Source organism: Diplotaxodon limnothrissa, linkage group LG15 (assembly GCF_057381915.1).
Source record: "Diplotaxodon limnothrissa isolate DT_005_m linkage group LG15, D_limnothrissa_male_GT1.1, whole genome shotgun sequence".
NCBI classification, from domain to species: Eukaryota; Metazoa; Chordata; class Actinopteri; order Cichliformes; family Cichlidae; genus Diplotaxodon; species Diplotaxodon limnothrissa.
The window spans coordinates 22150825-22175408 of NC_140610.1; the positions used below are offsets into that span (position 1 = coordinate 22150825).

Consider the following 24584-nt stretch of genomic DNA (forward strand, 5'->3'; position numbering starts at 1 on the left):
ACTTAACTTGGTTTTGTGTCTTTAGGCTTTTGTTAACCGCAAGCATGAGGTTAGTGCATATGTATTATTATTGGAAAGATTACTGCAAAGAAAAAAAAACAACTTCCCTTCATCTAAGCAATGTATTACTTTTCCCTGGAACACTCTCTCACGGTCGTTCTCTAAAACCTAAAAGAGGAATTACGGATTTGATCAACTTGTCCCTGAATGCAATTGACACCCTTTTCTCAACGAGAAGTATGGGCTCGGGTGAGCCTGAGTGTCCTGGAGGTACTTTCCCTGCCGGATATGGACGGGTGGCAGAATTGGAGGGTCTTGTGCCTGGCGGGGCTGTCGATCGAAGATGCTGAAGATTAGGGATGGGTATCGTTTAGGTTTTACTACCAAACTGGTACTTTTGAAACAGTGCCGGTGCTTAAACGGTGCTCGAACCGGTGCTTAAAGAATGGAGAATCAGAATCAGAATCAGAATCAGAATACTTTATTGATCCCTGGGGGAAATTATTTTTTGTTACAGTGCTCCATTTTAAACCAACATTAAGACAAGACAGACAATACGCTAACTAAGAATAGTACAATATATACATATATATACATACATACATACATAAGTCACTTATAAATAAATATTTGGAAAAGAAACATGTGTAGTTGTAGCAGCAAACAGTGTGTTAAGTGGATGCATTGTACAGGGAGATGGCCACAGGCAGGAATGATTTCCTGTGTCGTTCAGTGGTGCTTTTCGGTAATCTCAGTCTCTCACTGAACGAGCTCCTGTGACTGACCAACATGTCATGGAGTGGGTGGGAGGTGTTATCCAACATTGTCTTTATCTTGGACAGCATCCGCCTCTCCGACACCACCTTGAGGGAGTCCAGCTCCATCCCCACAACATTGCTGGCCTTACGGATCAGTTTATTAAGTCTGTTGGCATCTGCGACCCTCAGCCTGCTCCCCCAGCATGCAACAGCATAGAGGATCGCACTGGCCACCACAGACTCATAGAAAATCCTCAGCATTTTCTGGCAGATGTTGAAGGACCTCAGTCGCCTCAAAAAATAGAGACGACTCTGGCCCTTCCTGTAAAGTGCTGTGGTGTTTTTAGCCCAGTCCAGTTTATTGTCAATGTGTACTCCAAGGTATTTATAGTCCTCCACAATGTCAACACTGACCCCCTGGATTGAAACAGGGGTCAAGTGTTTCCTGGTCTTCCTGAAGTCCACGATCAGTTCCTTGGTCTTTGCCACGTTGAGCTGCAGATGATTCTGCTCACACCACGTGACAAAAGAGTCGACCACAGCCCGGTACTCTGTCTCATCATCCCTGCTGATGCATCCAACCACCGCAGAGTCATCAGAAAAGTCATCAGAACAGACACTTTGTCCAAAAACCTCTCATGTTTAGCTGTTTTTTTGCAAAAAGATAACAATGTTAGCCTTTTCTGCAGCTATAGGGGATATATGGTATCACTCTTGGCTGGAAGCAGTGCTTAATCAATGGAAAAAACACAAACTTTGTCCAAAAACATCTCATGTTTAGCTGTTTCCCACTTTTTCTTTGGTCATTTTAGCCTTTTTGGTCAGGGTGAAGGGAGTATCTGCCATCAAACAAGAAGACAGCCGCATGTAACTACGACGGTGTTTGCTAGTTCACCTAATCTGCATTAATGTAATAACGTGGTTAGCCTACTCAACGTAAATTACACACGAACAACATTAAGCGACTCACCCAGAGAAGAACAGCTGCTGCTGCTGCCATCATCATCCATCATCATTTCTGCTACACTGGCATAGGGGCCAGAACTCAAGCTCTTCGGGTTCTTGGGGGATGTTGCTAACTCCGGGTCGATAACAGGCACCACACCCGCAGTAGATGTGCTCGGTGTGGGCTCTTGCAGCAAGCTATCAAATACGGTGCATTTCTTGGCTTTAAAAAACCCCCCGCTATGCGTGGCCAGGTGTTTCATCAGATTCGAGGTGTTAACTCTTTTGCACAGTATCACCTTAAAGCACTTGTTGCAGGCTGCTGAGTTTGCATCTTTTGCTGTGAAGTACAGCCAGACTTTTGACCGCTTCGCCTTGGGCCTTTTTAATCTGTAGCTCTGCTCTAAAAGAACGTACGTACCTGGGCCCGCCTACTATCCTTGGAAAGGTAAAATGATTGGCTAGAATTCAAAGTGCGTGCCATAATGGAGTCGGATAGCAGTACCCATCCCTACTGAAGATATCTATCTATTCGGAACCATGATAACAGGGTTCTGGCTGATTGGAGCTGGCTTGGCCCTGGCTTATCGAAGAATTAAGAAAGCGGAACCGGCTATTCAAACCCCCACAAGGCTGCCCGCTGGAATTGAAACGATGGGACGAGGCATGAGTTCTTAAAATGGGCTCATTAAGTGCAGCACGGATAAGATCTTGGAGAAACTTGCGGCTGCCGTGAACACTCAGAATAACACCTCTGAGCGCAAATTGGATTACATCTTGGAGAAGCTCACTGGGGTCGTGAGTTCTCAGAATCGGCTCTTTGAGCACAAGAATGACAACATCACGGAGTGTAAGTTTGATAACATCATGGAGAAGCTCGCGGCTCTCCAACGGAAGATTGAGAGACCAGTGTCGCACTGTTCGAACAGCTTTGAAATTCACATGAGTTGTTCGCACTAAAGTAAAAAACCATCATCACTTCATGCAGCTACCACTTCAGTGCCAGCTGTGGTATCAAGGCTGGAGCTGAACAAAAACACCCTGATAACAGACTGTGCTTTGACTGTTCTTCCTATCCTACGCAAGGCCGGGTTGGCTGGAAGACTGTTTACTTCGCCTGGCAGGGTGAAGGACACTGTCTCAGCTGAACTCTGGACACATACACACAGACAGACGCTTCGACGCTTATTCCCTTCCGATGCAGATGGTGGATCAAGGACACCAGTGCACAGGCTGCAGGCCCGGATGCACTGCCTACACTGGCTGTCTCTCACCCTTTACCCATCCCTGTGTTTCTTTGGTGTATTAAGAGTTTTTTCATTTGCTATGTGCAGAGTAGGGGTTTTTTTCTGTTCTCAAACTGATCTTCCTGTTGGATCTTAGTCTGGGGGAGTTATTTTTTTCTCCTTATCTTTCCTCGTGTTGTGCATTTTCCATTGTTATACCTCTCTGACCTGTCTTCCCCATGTGATGTTTTCGTGCAATGTATGTATGGTCGGAGGGTATGATGGCGCCGCCATTGCGTGCAATTGGTCGGCAGCCTTAACATGAAATCTCCCACTCATGGGACTAATAAAGGTATCTTATCTTATCTTATCTTATCTTATCTTATCTTAAAGTGATGACATATGGGGAAATCTGTGCAAACAACTTGGTGAAAAGATGACACAGCAGCAGTGCCAATGTCAGTGCTTTTGAACCAAGTAGTTCTCCTTTTCAAAACAAAGACTGCAACACTTTCAATGTTGAGCTCCCATTTGAACAGTGGATACATATGGTTCCAGATCAAGTCACATACAAAAAGATTTTTTTCACAAAAAAGGGACTACACCATTTTGAAGCCAGGTAGATGGACTCATGTAGTAAACCAGGGAATCTGGAAACAGGTTAAAAGTACATGCACATTTCTAAACGAGCCAACGTAAATCCCACAACATTATCTTGTTTCATAAAAATCAGAGGCTTTTGTAAAACGTGTTGTGGCCTGAACCAGAACCTGAAATTCACTGCCAATGGTGCTGAAGTGTGTGATGGCAAATATGGATGAATCCATGCACACTGGTTTTCCTAAGATAGCCATGTTCGGAAATCTGTGGGCATACATAACAAAAGAACTTTGTGAAGGCAGACTGCAGCCCATGTGTGGAGAGAATCAGAGGCAGCAAAACTGTTGGACTTTGGTGATCCAGAGTGACCTCTGATGGCCTCTAGAAGCATATTTTTATTATTACCTTTAAAATGACAGCGGCACAAACTAACATTTTTGCAGCACAAATGTTTCATATCATTTTTTTTTTTTTTTGCTCTCTTTAATCTCATCTCTATGTCGTCTGCGTAAAAAATGCACCAACAACAAATCGTACTGTCTTTTGTGCATTATGATTATCTCTGTATACGTTCAAATTGTGGTTTGGAGATGGACAGTGAAGAAATAATTTCTCCTCAAATGTCTTATACCAAAAATAACGAGCCTTTCTTGAAAATTTACGGGTACAAGCTTTCATGGGTGTGAAGTCACCCTGTGATGTCTACCTGTTACCTGTGTTTGTTTTTTCAAAATTAAGTAATTAAAAAAACATAAGATAAACATCTGTGTGGTTATTGAAGGTAATAAATTTGACAAATGGAATAATTGCAAAATTGGACAAGTTTTCATTAAAATTCATTTTTAATCTAATCTAATCTAATTAAGTGAAATTACACCATGCTTCAAAATAATTGTGCCTTTTCTTGATAATACTTTTTTATTAGCACTCCCCTGAAATACATTTGCAGAGTAAACACAGGGACATTTTAGCTCTTAGGAAATGTAAATAGAAAAGTGACTGTACATTAATAACGCAGTAACAGAGATAAGATTGTACCGTAACAGGTGGGATGTTTGGCCTGCACCACATGTGGAAAACCTGGAAAAATGTATTAATATTCTGAGCTTGACTGGTATATTTCTCTAAAAGTTTAACAAGCATTCTTTCAGATCACATTATAACATTATGGATAATTAGAAATGTACTTTTTGCAATGTTACTATCTTGAAATGACACTGAATAGTGGGAATGACCCAAGGATGGCCTTGATTCTCGATTGACTCCCAGCATTTGCTATAATAGTTTTATGCTTGCCATTCAACAGCATGAAGTCTCTAATCACACATCCATTTACATTTTTATTTTTCTTAAAAAAAGATCAAATCCTTTTGCCATTTTCTCTATTTTCTTTTTTTATTGTGGGTTACTGGGGTTGACAGTGGCTGCAGGAGATGAAGAAACCATCAAAACACTGTAGATCACTGCATCACCTTCATCATCACCCTGAACCTGAAAACAAAGAGAATTGTCGGATACATAAATAAACATAAATTAACACTCTGTTAAAATAAGAGAGATAGAGCTCAACAAATTTTAAAGGTAAGTATGAATTATAATCTCAGCTTGCACACATTACCTATTAATATATCAGTATACAACATAAGCATCTATGAAAGACACGTTACCTGGGCTTTATTCTTGGCTTTCTTTCTGTAGCTGACGGTGGCATAGGAAACTTCATGATCTACCTACACAGCGAAGAGCAAAATATCTCAAAAAGTTTACATGTTTTGACCTCTAACCTCAGGTTTTACAACTCATGGTCTGTCCCACTGTTATTCAGTCTAACTTCCTTATCTTTTATAAGATCTCATTGAGTCGCATGCACTTAACAAGCACATAGAAGAAGAAGTGGTTTTAACTGTGCTCTGACTGTACTGTGGGTGTGGTGTGGGATTTCCCATGCTGGGACTTTTTTAAGTAGCAGTCTGAGTCTCTGTAGAGTTCAAACTCAGTCCCTGGAAAATAGACAGTTACATCTGTTGGAAAACTGTCCTTTATAAAGACAGTTTAGTTCTTGTTAACACTCCTCAGAGATGAGCTGATTTGGTGTTTATTTGTCATTCTTATTTCCTACAACCATTTAAAAAAAAAAAAATAATTATATATATATATATATATATATATATATATATATATATATATATATATATATATATATATATATATTGGGGTTTTTAAAAAAAAAAACTCACAGTATCTTCATCCGTCTGTGTTTTGTTTGCTGGAAAGACAAAAACAATTAACTGTAACATTTACTGTTAAAAGCACATGTGTTTTAACTTTTGATGTTTTTACCTTTTGTTTTTCTCCATCTGATAACAGATGCAGCTGTTATCAAGAGCAAGACAAAACCCACAGCTGCAACGACGTACCAATGGATAGCTGAAACAAACCCAAAAAACAAACTTAAAACCATTTTCAGTGAATATTTTTTCAAACATTTAAAAAACTTTCTATGTATCTTAAACTAAGTCTACATGACACACAAAATATGCCTAACATTGTGTTCTATTTTAAACTGTGACACTGTTACCATAGCAAAAACAGAAACACACAAAAGCACAATGTGAATCATAGTCACTGCGTTTCAGATGTATGGAAGAAAAACAGTAAGGAGATTTTAGTTCAGACGTGTTATTTTACTTACAGACACATGTTGTTTCTGAAGGTATTTGGCTATTTCTTTTATTTAAATCAGTTTGAACACATAACTTAAAACATGTAAAATCAAAAATAAAATAAATACATCATGCATAAAGTCCTAAGCACAAACTAAATACATCCTTAATCGTTCCATAGGAATTAAGAGAGCAACTTGGAGTCAGATGCTACTAATCAAATGGACTTAACTGATCATCAAGAGTGGGCATTTCTATAGAAGAAGAAACTTTGACAGTTTACAGGTCTGAAGCTCTCGGGTAGGTGTTAACATACAGCAACAACCTTACCAGCATTGGTCTAATTCCACCAAAGTCATATCAAAAAGTCAAAAAGACTGAGCAAGAATAGTTTCTTTGGAAGGGCTGCCAGGAGAAATTATGATAGACTGATATAGTCATAAAAGACTATTACTTCAAGTTAGTGCTGCGAAAGTTGACTCTGTAAGATATTGAATCATGGGGTTTATGCAGTTTTCACAGGACTGAATCGAGCTCTGTGAAAACGTTCTTTTTCATGTGACTGTATACCCATGCATGCAAGTAAAAAGTACATTACTGAATAAATACCTTGGGTATTGGACTGACTGTAGCCTGCTGGATTTTTTCTGGTTGGATTATTTGTCCTTTGTCTGTCACCTGAAATAAAATGAAAAAGACACAACCAACATGTTTTCATCTGTTGTTTAAATTTTTTTTTGCATAAATACAAAAGCAAACAAATAAATGTTTTGGGTGGGTTCAATCATCTTAAACAGTTGATTATTTTGTCTCCTGTTTTCTCACCTGATAGCTGAGGGCTGAAGGTAAACAGCTTCCCTTCTGTATGAGCATCATTCACTTCGCAGTCCAAAAGGTAATCTCTTGATGAGTAAACATGGTGAGACTTGAGTAAAGAGACAGTGGTGGAGCAGCCAGTCTGTAAAGTCACTATTTGACTGTTATCTCTGTCCACAGCTCGACCTTTAAACAGGCACCTCACTGTGTGATGACACTTTTCATATGTCACCACAGAGCAATTTATTGTCACCTTATCATTGTCCTCATGTTCAGTCACTGATGGAGATAACATGAAACAAAGACACCACAAATTCGAAAAATTAATTACTGCTGTCATTATTATTCTAAAAATCGTCCGCCTGAAAATATAATGTAAAATACTCACAGGTGAGTACAGAGAGATCAACCAAAGACTCGCTAACCAGACGTTTGTGTCTGTGCTTTTGAAGGTATCTGTATTGTTTACAGTAGTAAAAACCAACATCCTCGACTGTGAGAGTCTTTATAAGCAGAGAACAGTTTGCTGTAACACTCAGTCTGTCTGATGCATTTTTGGCTTTTTCACCAAGCTGTCCAAAGCTGATCACTTCTATTAGTGTTCTGTTTCTTGAAGCAAAGGTCCACGTAGTCCCATCACAGTTATTCTGCTCATCTATCACATTTATACAAGGCAGAGTGACGTCATCTCCAACTTTCATAAAAATGGTGGTTTCATTTGCAGATACTGTTGAGAATTCTGAAAAGAAATATGAAAACTAGATTAGAATGCAACACTTTTCACAGTCAGAGTGAAGATCATTTTAGACAAAGGTTTATGATAAAGGTTTGGATTGTAATATTTAATTTTACTGCTATTAAAATGTTTCCTGTATTCTTACCTGCAATCTGAATGATTGATATCAGACATAAAAACATTTTACTCCATCTGAGCTCATCCATCGTGCTTCTCTGTCTCACTTCTTTCTTGTTCTCAATCTCGACTGTCACCGTCTCTGAGCTGATGACTCTTCAAGACTGTTTGTATTTCCCGTTATTCATCAGATATCACTTCCTCATCACAACTTTAGCAAATGACCTCAGGAGGTGCATCCCTACAATGCATTGGTGACAGTTATGTGTTTGACATTATATTAAAAAAATGACTGAGGAAGTTGAATGTGTCAAGAGTTTTAACTAAGATGTTTGTTAGAAAACAAACATCACATAGGAACAAACAGTTGAAGTGTCAAACTCCTGATTCACCTTTTTACTTTTACTTAGTTAAAGAAGTTGAATCATTATTCATCCGTGTGGAGTTGTTGTTGTTTTTTTACACAAGTATCTGTGCTTCTACTTAAGTGACTAATGTGTGCGAGAGGTAAGCTTTTTACAGAATTTCCAAAGACAACCAACATGAGGGAGAGCGTGCACATGTACAAACACACACACTCAGAGGGACAGAAAAAATAGTTTTGTAGTCTACAGGATGCTCACCTCTGGTTTCCAAGGTCAGCAAAACTCAAGTTGCAAAACATGCCTTCCTCAGTTAGAGGATGAATGATGTAACATTAATGGGTAGGTTGTTCATTTATAATATGTTTTGTGTTGTTACCTTTAAAATGAATTATCACATAGTGATATCATAGTGAGGTCACTTACTGAATGAATTTAGTAAACTTCCCTCTCTTTTCATTTAAATATCAAACAAAGGAAAATGAGGTTAAAGGTGTGAAGGCTATTAGTCTTTGCTTATTCTGAGAAAACAGACCATCTTCGTGATCATGTTTGCCACCAAACTTTCCCACTCAAGTCTTTATGTCCACTATTTTTCACACATTTATGTTGTTGTATTTTTTTTTTATTTTTTGAAACAAGTGGCTTTTTTATAAAAATCTTGTCCACTATCAGCTGAGTGGGCTGTGAGAGTTAAAAATGCCAGCAGAAACAGCCTGCTCCTGGTGTTCCAGATTAACTCGTGAGGGTTAGACAAATGTGCCATGGGTCCAGACATTTCTGAACAGGCATCGGCGCAGTTGCCTTTAATGTCCTTTAGCACTGTTGCAGCAGTTTAATGTGTGGGAATATCACCAATTCAAAATCTCTGATTTTTCACATCTAAATATGCAGCAGTAGACTTAAAGATGAAATATTCACAGCGTTTATTTCCTGGTCTGATGGCAGCGAGAAGCAACATCTGTATCACCATCAGGAGTTAATCTAACACCAGTGAAGCTAAAACACCAGCGTACTGTTTTACTGTTTTCAGACCCCCACTGACCCTAGTCTCACACAATATACACAAATGTAAAAAAACACAATCGAAAACCTTTTACAAATCAAGTTATATTATCATTAGCCATAACAAAATACATCATTACAAACCGGACAACACAGAGTGATGATTTCGGTTAGCTGTCAGCGATTCAAACTTTGACAGGTAGATGTTACAACACTGAACTATGATTGCTGTTGTGTTATTCCAATCTCAGTCATTGCAGAAAATGGCTTAAAAAATAACATCAACATTTCATTTTTTTAATATTATATATTGAAAATTATTATGGTAAAACAAAGAGGTGGACTCTGAGGCAGGCTTTAGCACTGGAATCAGGGAGTATGTGCAAGCTAGAGGGGATTGGGTCTTGCATCTGGGTTTGGAGAGTGATGGAGAAACAGAGCAGGCAGGGATACCAAGACTAAGTATTTGGTCTGGAGGAGACGGCCCGGGACATTTAAAATTAGTGACTGGAAAAATCAAGTGAAAAACAAAGAACTCAAGTAGCTTTTTTTTTTTTGATGGAGACTGAGTGATGCTAAAGACAAACCTAACAACAATCTGAAGAGGAGTGAATTTATGATCAAATGTTTAAAGGCTCTGATTAGGGATTTGAGACATATGTGGCAGCCAAATGGAGCAGGGACGCAGAAGATGAATCTCTCATACTGTCCCACACACAAACAGAGGAGCGAGAGAAAGAGGAAAGGCAGAAGGAGAGATGTTGTGAGTCTGTATTCTTCACATACAAAATGCGATGAGATGACCTTCAGCAGCATTGGTAAACCTAAACAAATACACAAATTGGGGGGTGAGCTTGTACATTTAAGACAAAGCCTGTTACCTTTAGAGCAGTCATAACAAAAAACATGTGAGATGTGTTATTTTGTGTTATTAAGATTAATATTCTCACCTGGCAATTGGGGGCTGAAAGGAAACGGCTGCACTTTGTTACTGTTCTGATTCATTACATTTAAAAAAATCATACAACCTTAACTTCGATCGTGGTAATGGCCTGTATTCGTATAGCGCTTTACTAGTCCCTAAGGACCCCAAAGCACTTTACACAAGCGGTCATCCACCCATTCACACACTGGTGATGGCAAGCTACATTATAGCCACAGCCACCCTGGGGCGCACTGACAGAGGCGAGGCTGCCGGACACTGGCGCCACCGGGCCCTCTGACCACCACCAGTAGGCAACGGGTGAAGTGTCTTGCCCAAGGACACAACAAATGAGACTGCCCAAGCCGGGGTTTGAACCGGCAACCTTCCAATTACAAGGCAAACTCCCAACTCTTGAGCCAGATGGCTGCAACCAGTTGGGGATGAGTGGATGGAGACCACTTTTCTCTTTATGTAGTTCTTAGGTTTGTCATTTATCAAATCTGACATGTCTAAATTAAGTGTACAAAAACATTATTAATCAAAAAAAATCGATAATTCATGACAAAAGGATGAATGTTTGAGTGACTACCTTTTGAAATATCCTTCACGGCTGTGGTTGTTACTGATGTTGTGCTGCTTACAGTTTTTCTGGCTGGATTCTTTGTTTTGTTTGTCCCAACTAAATAAATGAAAAATCATAATCAAAACATTTTTCAGTTTTTTCATTTGTTGTGAAAAAAAAGAAAAAGAAATCTGCATCCAAACTTTGTATCCCGCCATTCATGTTCAACAACTGATTGTAATCTCACCAGCTTCCTCACCAGAGGCCTGATGGATAATGGTAAAGAGTACTTTGCTTGTGTTAGTATGAGTTCCTTGACACTTCACTATATTATCCCTTGAGACGTTTGAATTGTGAGAATTTCACACAGTGGTGAAGCAGTCAGTCTGTGATCTTTCTGTTAGGTTGTTAGTTCTGTCTACATTGTAACCATTTAACAGCCATTTCACTGTGTGGCGACAGTCCTCATATGTCAGCAGAGAGCAGTTTAACGTCACTTCATCAGTGTCCTTATCTTCAGTTACTGTGACTCCAATACATATACATGTGAGACAAAGATAGCACAGATTAGACAAATTAATCACTATTATGATAATTACTGTTATACTGCAAGGTTATTCTAAAAATGCAGTTTCAGCTCCAAATACAGTGGTATGCAAAAGGTTGGGCACCCCTGATAATTTTAATGATTTTTCTTTATAAATCATTGGTCACACCTCCTCTATTCACCCTGCTCACTCCTCCCCATCCCCAACAATAGCATCCAATACACATTCAACACAAGGCTCCAGTCTGTCTCTCTCAACCACCCAGGTTAGGAGGGAACTGAGGAGGATTAAAGCCAAGAAGGCAGTGGGTCCAGATGGAATCAGCTCAAGGGTGGTCAGGCCCTGCACAGATCAACTGCATGGCGTGATGGAGCACATCTTCAACCTGAGCCTGAGGCTGGGGAGAGTCCCACAGCTCTGGAAAACCTCCTGTGTTGTACCAGTGCCAAAGACTTCATGTCCCAAGTACCTCAACAGCTACAGGCCGGTGGTTCTGACATCCCACCTGTTTAAGACCCTGACTCAGGTTCGGCCCCTGGTGAGCTCATCACTGGATCCACTTCCGTTTGCCTAACAGCCAGGCATTGGAGTGGATGATGCCGTCATTCACCTCCTACATTGTTCCCTCTCTCACCCGGAGACTGCTGGGAGCACTGTGAGAATCATTTTCTTTGATTTCTCCAGTGCCTTCAACACCATTCTTCTCACAGTCCTGAAGGACAAGCTGGACAACACAGGAGTGGACCATCACCTCACTACATGGATTCTGGACTACCTCACTGACCGACCTCAGTATGTAAGAACTCAGGGCTGTTTGTCGGACAGGCTCGTCTGCAGTACGGGGGCCCCACAGGGAACAGTTCTGGCTCCGTTCCTCTTCACCATCTACACGGCAGACTTCTCCCACAACTCCACCCAGTGCTTCTTTCAGTTCTCTGATGACTCTGCTATATCAGCCTCATCACTGATGGGGATGACAAGGAATACAGAGAACTGACCCATGACTTTGTGGACTGGTGCCAGCAGAACTACCTCCAGATAAACACTAGTGAAACCAAGGAGCTGGTGGTAGACTTCCACAGGCACAAACATCCTCACCTGCAACCACTAAGCATTCAAGGTATGGACATTGAGGCTGTGGACAGCTACCTTGGTGTTTATCTGAACAATAAACTGGACTGGACTCATAATTCAGACGCCCTTTACAGAAAAGGGCAGAGCAGGCTGTACCTACTGCGGAGACTCAGGTCGTTTGGAGTGAAGGGCCCACTCCTGAAGACCTTCTATGACTCTGTGGTGGCCTCAGCCATCTTTTACAGTGTGGTCTGCTGGGGTGGCAGCATCTCTGGTAGGGACAGGAAGAGACTGAACAGGCTGATCAGAAGGGCCAGCTCTGTTCTAGGATGCCCTCTGGACCCAGTGGAGGTGGTGAGTGACAGGAGAATGGTGGCTAAGCTGTCATCCCTGCTGGACAACATCTCCCACCCCATGCAGGAGACTCTGACAGCACTGAGCAGCTCCTTCAGTGGCAGGCTGCGGCACCCAGGGTGTGGGACGGAGAGATTTCGTAGGTGTTTCCTCCCCACTGCTGTCAGACAACAAAGACTTTGCACCTGACCAAACACACACATCCACACATGTGCAATAGCATTAACACTAAGTGCAATACTCTTTTTCTGACAACGTTGTCATACTCAGTATAGTATTTGTATTCTATTTTATTGTATTGTATACAGTATTATATTTTATTCTATTCTATTGTGTACAGTTGTGTATGTTGGGTCTAAACTCAGACCCCGCTGATCTAGGGACTTATTCCCATGAAGGAAAAACACAAGGCAACAGCGGTTGATCGATTTACTTGCGCAAGGGAGGCCTCATCGGTATCTCAGGAACGCACTTCGAATCCTACCACAAAATGACCCCGACTCCAGCCTCCGCTCGCTGCCTTTTATTGGAAAAATAGTTACAATACACAATAGTGTACACAAGCACCTCCCCTCGTACAACCCCCCTTGGTTACAAAGACAATGCACTGTGTGTGTGTGTGTGTGTGTGTGTGTGTTTGTGTAAGCATGTGTGTGATAATGTGTGTGTGTGCGTCATGGGGGTGCGTTTGTGTGACCTCCTGATCACAACTGTTTCTAACAACATCCTTGGTCATAAAAAGGTAACCCCCCCACACACACACACACACCCACACCCAACACATGGCTCAATTCCTGTATTGGTTCACCATACACAACACAGTGAAGCCATAAAAAGGGCAGAAAGCTTACCAAACATCAAACAAACCTTTACATGGGATGTGCTTGTGATAAAACACTACAACCTCACCCCAGAACCTTGAGAGGCTTGGGAGGGGGACAAAGGAATGTCTTGATCCTATAGTTTGAACTAAGACTTTACAAATTTAAGAAACACAATGACACATTCAACAATTTGACTTAACAGTGTACAGTATCTTATTCTTACTCTTATGCTATTCCAGTGTTTTTCTAATTTTTACTATGTAACTTTGCACTGTCCACTTTCTGCTGTAACAAAACAAATTTCCCACGAGTGGGACTAATAAAGGTGATCTTATCTTATCTTATATGCACCTGCCTAATTTTGTTTAAATAACTATTGCACACCTTCTTTAAATCCTATAATCATCATGTCACTTCTCAAATATCATTGTGTTCATCTGCTATATAATATATTTAAATTAAATTGCTCATCCAAACAACCAATGATTTAAAAAGACAAATCATTAAAATGATCAGGGGTGCCCAAACCTTTGCGTACCACTGTTTGGTAAATACTCACATGTGATGACAGCCAGATCAACCAAAAACTCAGAAACTAGATGTTTACGTTCTCCCAGTTTGTACTGCTGACAGTAATAAAAACCAACATCCTCAGCTGTGAGCTTCTTTATAAGCAGAGAACAGTTTGCTGTAACACTCAGTCTGTCTGATTTCATTTGGGCTTTTTTACCAATCTCTCCAAAGGTGATCACTTCTGTTGCTGTTGTGTTTTTTGAAGCAAAGGTCCACGTAGTACCATCACAGTTATTCTGGTCCTCTATCACATTTAGACAAGGTAGAGTGACGTCATCTCCAACTTTAATAAAAATCGAGGTTTCAGTTGCAGATACTGTTGAAATGATGGAGGAGAAACATAAAAATAAATAAAAATAGAATACAGCATTTTTTAGAATCGGATTGAAGACCAATTTAGACACAAGTTAACGTCCTGAGCTCCCCTCAAACAACAGAGCATGCTCAGCAGTTTACTGTAAAGGTGTTTTCCTGCTATTAAAATGTTTCCCGAATTCTTACCTGCAATCTGAATCACCAGCATCAGACATAAAAACATTTTAATCCATATGAATTCATCCATCGTGCTTCTCTGTCTCATTTCTTTTCTTGACTGTCAACGTTTCTGAACTGATGACTATTTAAGACTGTTTGTACTTCCTGTCACTACTGAGGTGTCACATCCTCTTCACAACTTTAGCAGTTTTCTTTTCATGTTTACATTCCATAGGTGCAGTCTTTCTCATTTTCTCAGAAACGCATGAAGTAATTTGTTTTTATGAAGGGATATTATTGCACAAAGCAATTATAAGACTTACCAAGTGCACATTGTGTCTGTTTTCACAGTGCATTTGTGACAGTGATGTGTTTAATAACCTGAAAAGACGTTGACCGAGGAAGCTGAATCTGTGAAGATTGTTAGTCAAGATAAATGTTTCCATTAATACAGCCCCTCTTTCCTCTAATGTTAGAAAACAGACAGCACAGCAGAACAGACAGTTGTAGTCCCAAAAATACAGTTCAGGTTGTTTACAAGTTAGTTCATTAACAATTAATAAAACAAGAAATAAAAGCTGTTCATAAATCCATACATGATTTTAAACACCTGCTCAGACCTGTAGTTTACAAGTGAGTGGGCCAAGTGGATGGCCTACTGAAAGACTGAGGACCTCTGGTGGATAGAATGGGTAATACATGAATAGAAGTGCTCAGAGCTAAACTGTGACACTTAGAAACTGTGTTCTGCACAAGCAGGGTGCGATTTTTAAAAAATTAAAAGGTAATGTTTTTTTCTTTTGTGACAACACAAAATGTCATCAATTAAAAAGAATATCAGTCAGATATTTCACTACAATAGATTCCTAAAAACAGTCTGCTTTGATGTCTCTGAAGGTTCTCAGTCATCCAGGTCATTGTAGTCTAAGGAGCTTGGAAAGTAAAGCATCTGGACTTCTTTAAGTTGTTTGAAGACGTTTCACCTCTCATCCGAGAAGCTTCTTCAGTTCTAGGGTCAAATGGTGGAGCTTCACCCCTGATCAGATTTGCACACTGTTAGACCTCTGCCTTACCACCACATATTTCAAATACAACGAGGGTTTTTAGAGACAATAACATAGATGTGCCATGGGCTCCCTGGTGTCACCTATTGTAGCCAACCTTTACACTGAGGAAGTGGAAAGAAAGGCTCTTGGCTCTTTTAAAGTGAGAGTACCCAGCCACTGGTACAGATTCGTGGACGACACCTGGTTCAAAATCAAAACCCAAGAAGTGGAATCCTTCACTGCTCACATTAACGCTGTGGATAAAAACATAAAGTTGACCAGGGAAGACACAAAGGATAACAGTAACGTGGCACACAGCGTGGAAAAAGGCACATACCTTTGACGTTGCGTGATGAACTCCGTATTCCTCGTCCACACGTTAACACAAAAACTGAGATTTTGCGGAGATTTAAAAAATCTCTGTTTTTGGGGATTTGAAACACCGTTTAAGTGTGGAAAAAATTGTCATATAGGCTTTTACAAGTCAACGAGCGCAAAAAAACAACAACTTAAAAGCCTCTGGAATTAAATAATGGTACAGAAATAATGCCTCATCTGCATAAGAAAAATTACCAGCACTGGGTCAGTACGAGGAAAATTTCTTTTGCAGTTCATCTCAAATGATGACTTGCGCTTTGGGATCTTTTAAACATCATTAGGCGCATTGCTGCGCACCGTCTGTCCCGTCTGTGAGCACAAAACAAGCACTCACAAAGCAGCAGTTTGGGGATGACTTCAAACACATGGGTCCCTGTCGGACTATAGGAAAACCCGGACATTTTCATCAATCTCCAAAATCCCCCCGGACGCCCCGGACAGAACGTGAAAAATGGACATGTCCGGGGAAAAGAGGACGGTTAGTCACCCTAGGAAACCTCAACATTGAAGTTTACTGAAAGCCCACACACACGGACCAGTACCTCGTCTTTGACTCCCATCACCCTCTGGAGCACAAACCTGGAGTAATCAGGACCCTACAACACTGAATGTAAAATGTTCCCTCTAAGCCTGAAGGGAAAAAGAGGGAACACATATGAAGGTGGCTCTTAAAACATGCGGTTATCCTAATTGGGCTTTCATCAAGTCAGCAAAGATGCACAGAAAAGAAGATCAGACAGCAACTAGGGAGGATCAGAAAGACAAACGCAACAACATTGTCATCCCCTATGTAGCCGGTGTATCAGAGAAACTCAGGAGAGTCTTCTCCAAGCACAACATCCCAGTGTCCTTCAGGCCCAGCAACACACTCAGACACTGGGACACTTCCACAGGGCTTAAATCTGGGACTATCAACCATTTGACCATAGAACTGAAGAAGCTTCTCGGATGAGAGGTGAAACGTCTTCAAGCAACTTAAAGAAGTTGAGTGTCCTATGCCTAAGACCCTCTTTTACCCACATCTACAAATCTCTTTACAGGGAATCCATTGACCCTGTTCAGCCCAGTAATCTTGCTCTATGCACAAGTGTTAATGTATAAAGTATTGAATAAAGGATTAATTAGAAGAAAATTACACCAAAACTGAATAGAAATACATTTTAATTTATGATTACTATATCACGAGCAACAGTATTGATGCAGATTCTGTCATTTATCAAAACCAACATCCTTTTATAAAAAATGAAATGAAAATTTAAATACACGTCTAGACTGAAGTAAAACAAAGAACCAATCATTTTTAGTAAAATTACTTTAGCATCTGTTTTATATCTAACATTTAACCAATTATAAAAGTTGATACTGATGACTGAACAGCAACTGGAATTGATTTTGATGATGATCATTGCAGTCAGATGGAAGTAGCAGAGTCTCCAATATTTTCAGACTTTATTGTAACATGATCTTCTTTGTTATCAAAATGTACCTGTAGAAAAAAAAACCCAAACAAACCAAAACCAAAATAAGATGCATCAGATCATAAATTAGGTAATAATGATAAATACATTGTTGTAATTATCTTTAGTTTCCATTATAAATCTTTTCTCTTCTTTTGTGTTTTTGAATATTTGGTACTTTTCTCAGTGTTTTCCGCCAATCTGCGCTTTACTGTTTGTTTGGTATCTATTGTTTCTTCAGTTAGTCAGTTACTTCCTGTTTTATTTTGAAGGCTAATTTATCACGTGCCTTTTTGTGCCTTTTTCTACCTTTCTTTATTCCTCTTCCTATCATGTGGACGTTGTAAGTTTCCTTTGTCCTTTTCTCCTGTTGAATACCATTTTCACTCAATTTTGTTCTCCTTATGTTGTGTCTAGCTTTTTACTTTTCCGCTACCACTGAGCAGCCTTTTTTTGTTAACTTGTAATTTCTAGTTCAAGTTGTTGAGTTTAGTTGTACTTACTGTGGTTTTATCCATCAGTGTTTTGTTCCCTAAAATGAGAGAAGGAAGTCAATTCCAGTTTAAAATAAAAATGAAAATTTATTCAAACTTATCATTTTTAAATTTACCTTTAACTTCTATCCATATTTTGACTGTTACAGCAGTTATTAAAAGTGTTGCTAAACCCACAGAGACAACAATGGGCCTCAAAGAAACAGAAAAATCTGTAAAAGGGATTAAAAAAAAGATTTTGGTTGCAGTTTCCTGTTTAGTGCAAATGTCTTAAAATATGTCTTAAAGTAATCCATCCATCCATTCGCTTCTGCTTATCCTTTTCAGGGTCGCGGGGGGTGCTGGAGCCTATCCCAGCTGTCATAGGGCGAGAGGCGGGGTACACCCTGGACAGGTCGCCAGTCTGTCGCAGGGCCAACACACAGGGACAGACAACCATTCGCACTCACTTTCATTCGCACATTCACACCTAGTGGCAATTTGGATTATCCAATTAACCTATCCCCACAAGTTGCATGTCTTTGGACTTCAAAAACTTGAAATCCATCCAGTAAATGATTATGAGCTCACCTGTGTCTTGGCCAGAGCGCTGATTGCTGATGAAGGTAAACTGCTGCACTTCTCCTGTGCCAGTATCAGTCACTTGACATTTCACTGAGTTATATTTTAATGAGTATAATTCATGGGATTTTGGAAAAGACACAGTGGTGGAGCAGTCAGTCTGCATGGTCAATACTTCTTTGTTATCTTTGTCCACATCTTGACCGTCAATCAGCCACTTCACTGTGTGATGACACTCTTCATATGGCAGCACAGAGCAGTTTAAAATTGCCTTACTATTGTCTTTATGTTCATTCACTGGTGAAGATGGAGATAATGTGAGAGAAAGAAATTAAACAACCACATTGCTGGAATCTTTATGCCTGAAGTTTCAGTTTGAGCAGACAATATTTTTTTTAAGTGTAAATACTCACAAGTAATAAGAGAGAGATCAACCACCAACTGATGAAGTAGAGAGTGTTGCGCTTGTTTTTTCCCCAACTTGTATTGCTGACAAAAATAAAGACCAACATCCTCAGCTGTGAGCTTCTTTATAACCAGAGAACAGTTTACAGCAACAGTCAGTCTGTCTGATTTAGATTTGGCATATTCACCAATTTCCCCAAACCTGAACAGCTCTGCTGTTGGTTTGTTTCTTGAAGCAAAGGCCCACATTGTATTGTTACAGGTATTCTGGTTATCCATCGCATTCAGACAAAGCAGAGTGACGTCATCTCCGAGTTTCATAACAATGGATGTTACATTTGCAGTTCTTGCTGACAGGATTGGAGAGAAATAAGAAAGTAAGTTAAATACAAAAGTTGTTTTTTTTTTTAAAGAAAAAGAATTAAGATAGTTTAGACACAATATTATGCACGTGTCCAACACTCTTTTTTGTAGAACAATGCTTTTTTATGCCACACATATTTCCTTTTCCAAAAGCAGCACTGTAGACCCTGTGTAGGCGTCTAGTGTTATTTTTTCCTTTATTTCTTTTACTTTCTTATATTATTCATATAATTATCCTTGTGGGTATTATGCTAAAGTGGACAGGGAGTGAAGACCAGGTTGGCAAAAGATGGGAAAAGAAAATGAAGGAATAGAAAAAATAAGGGACAGAAGGGTTAGGGGGAAACCCTGAAGGGAAACAAAAGGGGGATAGTTAGATAGGGAAACGTCGATGATGAAGCAAACATCAGCTGTGTCTCCAAGTGCTGCATCTGTAACAAAATACAAAATATCAAACCTGAAAGACAAAACAGAGAAAGGTACACAAGCAAACATGTCATTTTGCTGTGTGTTTAGGTGGGTGGGAAACTGCAACAATGCTCGCCTATAAGAGCCCCAGGTGGGCAGAGAATGACTGAGGAAACCCCAGACCTGAGGCCACACATCAGGATGATGTGCGTCCACCCCAGAAGGAGGAGGCCATGGTGGAGTTTGCATAGCCAAGAGCAGCAGTGTCAGGGAACCGGAAGCAGCAGGCAAACCTCCCACCACAGAAGCCTTAAAGAGGGATAAGTATGGGTTTGCCTGACTCACACAGCCCAAGAGTACAGGCATACCATGGTATTGTTTGCTGTGCACTATTTATAATAATGAAGTGGATTACTGTGCAGTAGATGAAAACATAGCACAAATTTGATTACAAATATGAGTCTGAGAGAAGGCGACTGATTCAGAACCTTAGTAAAATGGAAGTTAAAGAGGAACGCAGTTGGCTTCCATGCAAAAAGAATTGAAAAAGTGAAAAATATTCTGACAATTGCGAAAATGGAAAACGTTTTCATATTTGGCTGGGCTGGTGTCTTTGAGGATAAGTGACAAAAGATCTCGTGAAGAGCCATAAAGACACCTGGTATAAAACAGTATAAAAATCTGCCAGAAAATCTGAATAAGCAAGTAATTTAAAGTAGCAGTTTTTTTGGGTTTTTTTTGAGAAACACTCTACACATATCTTATTTACCTTAAGACACATATGAAACCCACACTGTGGGCTTGGGTGGGGTTAGGTCTGGGCACACCTGAGGCTAGCACCATGGAAAATGTATACAGTTATGTATCTGACAATGACCAAAACACTTCTCCAAGGCAACAAAAGAGTTTGCTGAACTTCAGTCCTACTGACAGGGACGTGCAGGGGGGGGCTAGAAGGGCTTGAGCACCCGCCCCTTTCCTGATGAGTGCCCAAAGTGCCCTTTTGTTGAGGCAACTTTTAAATTTTTTTTATTTATTTATTTATTTATTTTTATGTGTGTGTGCGTGCGGAGTCCTGTCTGTGCCCCTCAACAATAATATTTAACTATTAATCACAGTTTTGCTAAATAAAAGGATCTGGCTTGCATCAGTCACATGATCACATTTAACCAATGATCGCCCTCGACGGCAGAACGCGCTGGTTACGACCCGGGAACGAGCTCACAAAGAGCACGCGCATTTTTTGCGGTCCGGAGCTGTAGGAGAAACACAAGTTAACTCAGAGACACAGACTGATGCGACAAAACCAGTAAGTAGGTGTACAGCGTACACTGTAGTGTGTAGCACACAGGAGTATTAGCTTATTACGTACACATTGGTAAGCTGTCTTGTTGCAACTGACGAACTGAAACAAACGAGCGTGCTGTGTGTGCAACAGCGCGACAAACATTACCTGTCCTTTTATTAACTGCACAGGTAGTGCTGGTCATAGCTGCTGGCTACCTGTGTAAGGCTGTCATGGGTCTGTAGCTCTGTCACCGTTTTAGGGAACATATTTAGTTTTAAAGTAAGTTTCTGGGCATTTCCTGCCTTTCTGGAGGGATTATATTTTACTAAAAACGATCTAATATGCATGTCCACATAATAATTATTATAATTAGAATATATTAAAAAACACACGCTGTATTTTAAAGAACATACATTAAGAAGCAGATTATATTAGATTTATATTTTAAATAAGACAAAAGTTGGATTTTACAGCAGTAAAATGATTGTATCTCTACAGTTTAAAAATGTAATAAGCTTTGCCCTGCACAGAGTGGATAGTGAAACAAATGGAATCATCATAAATACATTATTTCATATTTATTACTTCCCCCTCCTCATTGCTTTATTATTGTAGCTCTAGTAATAAATAATAATGTAAGGATGCCCATAGTATATACAGTATTCTGAAGAAGGTCTAAAATGTCACTGTGTGTGCATGTGTGTGTTTTATTTAGCTGGATTTAAAAAAATATTACTCATGATATAACATTGTGCAGACATGGCTGGTAAGGACATGAGGAGGAAACAGTAGGAGCTGTGTGAGGCTACTAAATGCAGTGCTATAACATTTTTCTGTCATCATTTTATTATAGATTAAGTGCAAGAGTTGTTAGGTGTGGATAATTAGATTATAGTTTATTGCAATAGCAAGTTGTGCCTTGTTCTCAGGTAGACAGCAAGTGGAGAGTGATATATGAAATGATGGGAAGGAAGGAAGAAGAGAAGCAAAGAGTGATTCACAGGCAGAGCCGAGTTTATGTCACAGTTTTTCGTTGCCTTATGGTTCCAAGCGCTGTCACCAATCTTTGCATTTTGTTATTATCTCATGACACTTGTTTAATCAGCTACCATCTCTCCTGTGGACTTTTTACTGTCTACAGTCTCAGATCAACACAGCCCTGCCCTTCCCATATTAGATTCTTGATGAATGTGTGTTGTTGTTATTCAGCATGGTTCAATGTGCCCCTTTTTAACTTTGAGCACCCGCCCCTTTAAACCTCTCTGCACGTCCCTGCCTACTGACAATCTGTAGAGAGAGCTGGAGCTTTGAGTTGCCCAGCAGCAGCCAAGAAACAAAGGATTTAGAGAGTGTGTATAAAGAGAAGTGGGCCAAAATCCCTCCTGATAAATTTAGATTTATGTGTATTTACATGTTTGAGGCTCTATGTAAAAAAGAAAAATATAAAAATAGTTAAAAGAAATAATTAAATCACGACTGGCCTCCCCAGACTTTGGACAAGCAGTGTGGGATCATTTTGACAGAAAACAGAGCAAAAGGCAGCCACCATCCAAAGAAGAGTTTTGAATGTCTTTCAAGAAGCCTGGAGAAATATTTCAAAAATTTGCAAGAAAGCTTGTCTAAGAGAGTTTAGGCTGTGTTGTAGAATAAAGGTCGTCATATAAAATTGTGTTTTGCTGCACATATTTCCCATGGAAAGTGACTAAACAAACAAGTACCTAGAAAATGATGAAACAAAGAGGCACACGAAAACTAAACTATTACATACCAAGACTAAGAAAAAGATCACCACAACAATAAACACGGTCCAAAATTCCATAAACCAAAACAGCGCCCAACAACCTTACCTGTAATCTGAATCAGCAGCAATGCAAACATTTGAATCCATATGAATTCATCCATTGTGGTTCTCTGTCTCACTTCTTTCTTGTTCTTAATCTTGATGGGGCTGCATCCGATGGCTCTTTAAGATCATTTGTGTTTCCTGTGATTAGTGAGATGTCACTTCCCTGATGTTAACACACCAATGGTGCAACACATTTCAAAATCATAAAGTTATTTTTAACAGGTGCATGTTGTTTCCGTTCCCTCAGTGATGTGTTTGACACCACGAAGAATTAAAAATGACTGAGGAGGCTGAATGTGTGCGTGTGCATCAATGCAGCTTCCTTTAATTTTTAAAATAGTCTATTAGAAAAAAGAAAGTACAGAGGAAAGGCAACGCACTTTAAAAAACATTCATCTTCTAAAACTTATCAGGGTTTGGTTCGTCGGAGCAAAAGTGTCAGCAGAGAAGACGACTTTCTTCATCCTGGCCCCGCTCCGGTTCATTTAGTTGCTCCCAAGATAGCCAAGCAATATAATCTTTTTACTGTGTCCTGGGTCTGCTCCAGAACCTCCTCCTGCTAGAACATGCTCAGAATACTTCACCCTGGAGGCATCCAGCCATCCTAGACAGTTGCCATGTTGTCATGTTTTTTATAAAGTGGCTAATTTTGGGAAATTGATTTGAACATAACATGAAAATATGTAAGTAACAAAATGAAAAATGACATGTACATATAACAGGTAACTGTGTGCCTTGTAAGTGTGCTTTTTCAGTTTTTCTGGTTTGTTTTTGTTTTATCTTAATAAACAAAATAACACAAACAAAAATGTTTTAATATTTTTCATCTGTTTTTTTTAATATTCTTCATGATCTCACCTGCCTCTTCATGTGTGGGCTGAGGGGTGAAGGTAGACAGTGGCACTTCCTGTGTTAGTTATAGTCATTTCACACTTGAATAAGTGACATGCTGGAGAGTATAAATAAACAGTCACTCATTTCTCATCACAGTCTAAGGACACTCTTTATATAGCTCAAGATAAACCAGCTTGAAATCATCGTATCATTGCCCTTATGTTGAACCCTTGGTAAAAAAATAATCTAATTTATTGTTATTATTATTACTATGTTTTTAGTTTCTTGTTAATCCATTTATCAGATGAAGAAAGGTGAACATTGTTTCATTTCCTGCTGTGTGTTTGTGGCAATAACGTGTTTGACATCTTCAAAAATAAGATGACCGATGAAGTTGAATGTGTGAAAACTGTCAGTCAAAATAAATATCAACAGTTCCTCTTTCTGTTACTACCTTATATTAGAATAATAAAATGAAGTAGAAAAGAACAGAAAGACTTATTACTGTGAACTAAAGGGGATGTGTCTTACAACAGCAGTAGAGGCCTGCACATTTGAGCTTTTGAAAATGACCATATGAACACCCTAAACAAGAATAGTCAACACGCTGATGATCTAACTGAGTCATCTCCAGTTATGCTGAGCCACAGTACTTATCTTGACTATATTCTTTTCTTTAAATTAAATTTTATTTTTTGCTGGAGCTTTTCAAAAGGATGTAAATTTTATGCCATAAAGCTGGGAAAAGTTATAGTGCTAACCAGGTTTGATTCACACCAATGTGACTGCTGTGCGTTTCTATATTAACACCACAGACATCAGGTGCTTTTTTCATGCTGTCTGATGATGTTCATGACTTTTTTTTTAGAACTACAGTTGGTGTTTATTTCTGGCAAAAAACCCAACTTTGTTTATTTTTTATTTTCTTTCTAGTGAAATGTA

At 39.6% G+C, this 24584-nt stretch overlaps 2 protein-coding genes and 1 pseudogene across 2 annotated transcripts; all 3 read right to left on the minus strand.

The window, feature by feature from the left end:
• Window positions 1-4924: 4924 nt before the first annotated feature.
• Window positions 4925-8525, minus strand: LOC146617489 (uncharacterized). The gene is made up of 9 exons (XM_085373035.1): window positions 8485-8525; window positions 7890-8017; window positions 7397-7747; window positions 7018-7287; window positions 6802-6870; window positions 5870-5956; window positions 5767-5795; window positions 5197-5259; window positions 4925-5020 (listed from the first exon to the last, which is right to left on the minus strand). The coding sequence occupies exons 1-9, from the start codon at window positions 8523-8525 to the stop codon at window positions 4925-4927; spliced, it is 1134 nt and encodes a 377-aa protein (XP_085229161.1).
• A 2414-nt stretch (window positions 8526-10939) lies between these two features.
• On the minus strand, window positions 10940-14650 carry LOC146617490 (uncharacterized; annotated as a pseudogene).
• A 3263-nt stretch (window positions 14651-17913) lies between these two features.
• On the minus strand, window positions 17914-22864 carry LOC146617491 (uncharacterized). Its single transcript, XM_085373464.1, has 5 exons — window positions 22810-22864; window positions 18912-19253; window positions 18508-18795; window positions 18054-18149; window positions 17914-17975 (listed from the first exon to the last, which is right to left on the minus strand). Exons 1-5 carry the CDS (start codon window positions 22862-22864, stop codon window positions 17914-17916), a joined length of 843 nt encoding a protein of 280 aa, XP_085229590.1.
• Window positions 22865-24584: the final 1720 nt, after the last annotated feature.

Coding starts and splice junctions, on each gene's coding strand:
- LOC146617489 (XM_085373035.1), bottom strand. CDS start 8,525: ATGTTTTGCAACTTGAGTTTTGCTGACCTTGGAAACCAGAG. Junction 8,018..8,484: donor GCTGACCTTGGAAACCAGAG/GTGAGCATCCTG, acceptor ACAGTCTTGAAG/AGTCATCAGCTCAGAGACGG. Junction 7,288..7,396: donor TGATCTCTCTGTACTCACCT/GTGAGTATTTTA, acceptor TATCTCCATCAG/TGACTGAACATGAGGACAAT.
- LOC146617491 (XM_085373464.1), bottom strand. CDS start 22,864: ATGGATGAATTCATATGGATTCAAATGTTTGCATTGCTGCTGATTCAG. Junction 19,254..22,809: donor GCTGCTGATTCAGATTACAG/GTAAGGTTGTTG, acceptor CAATCCTGTCAG/CAAGAACTGCAAATGTAACA. Junction 17,976..18,053: donor AATATGGATAGAAGTTAAAG/GTAAATTTAAAA, acceptor CTCTCATTTTAG/GGAACAAAACACTGATGGAT.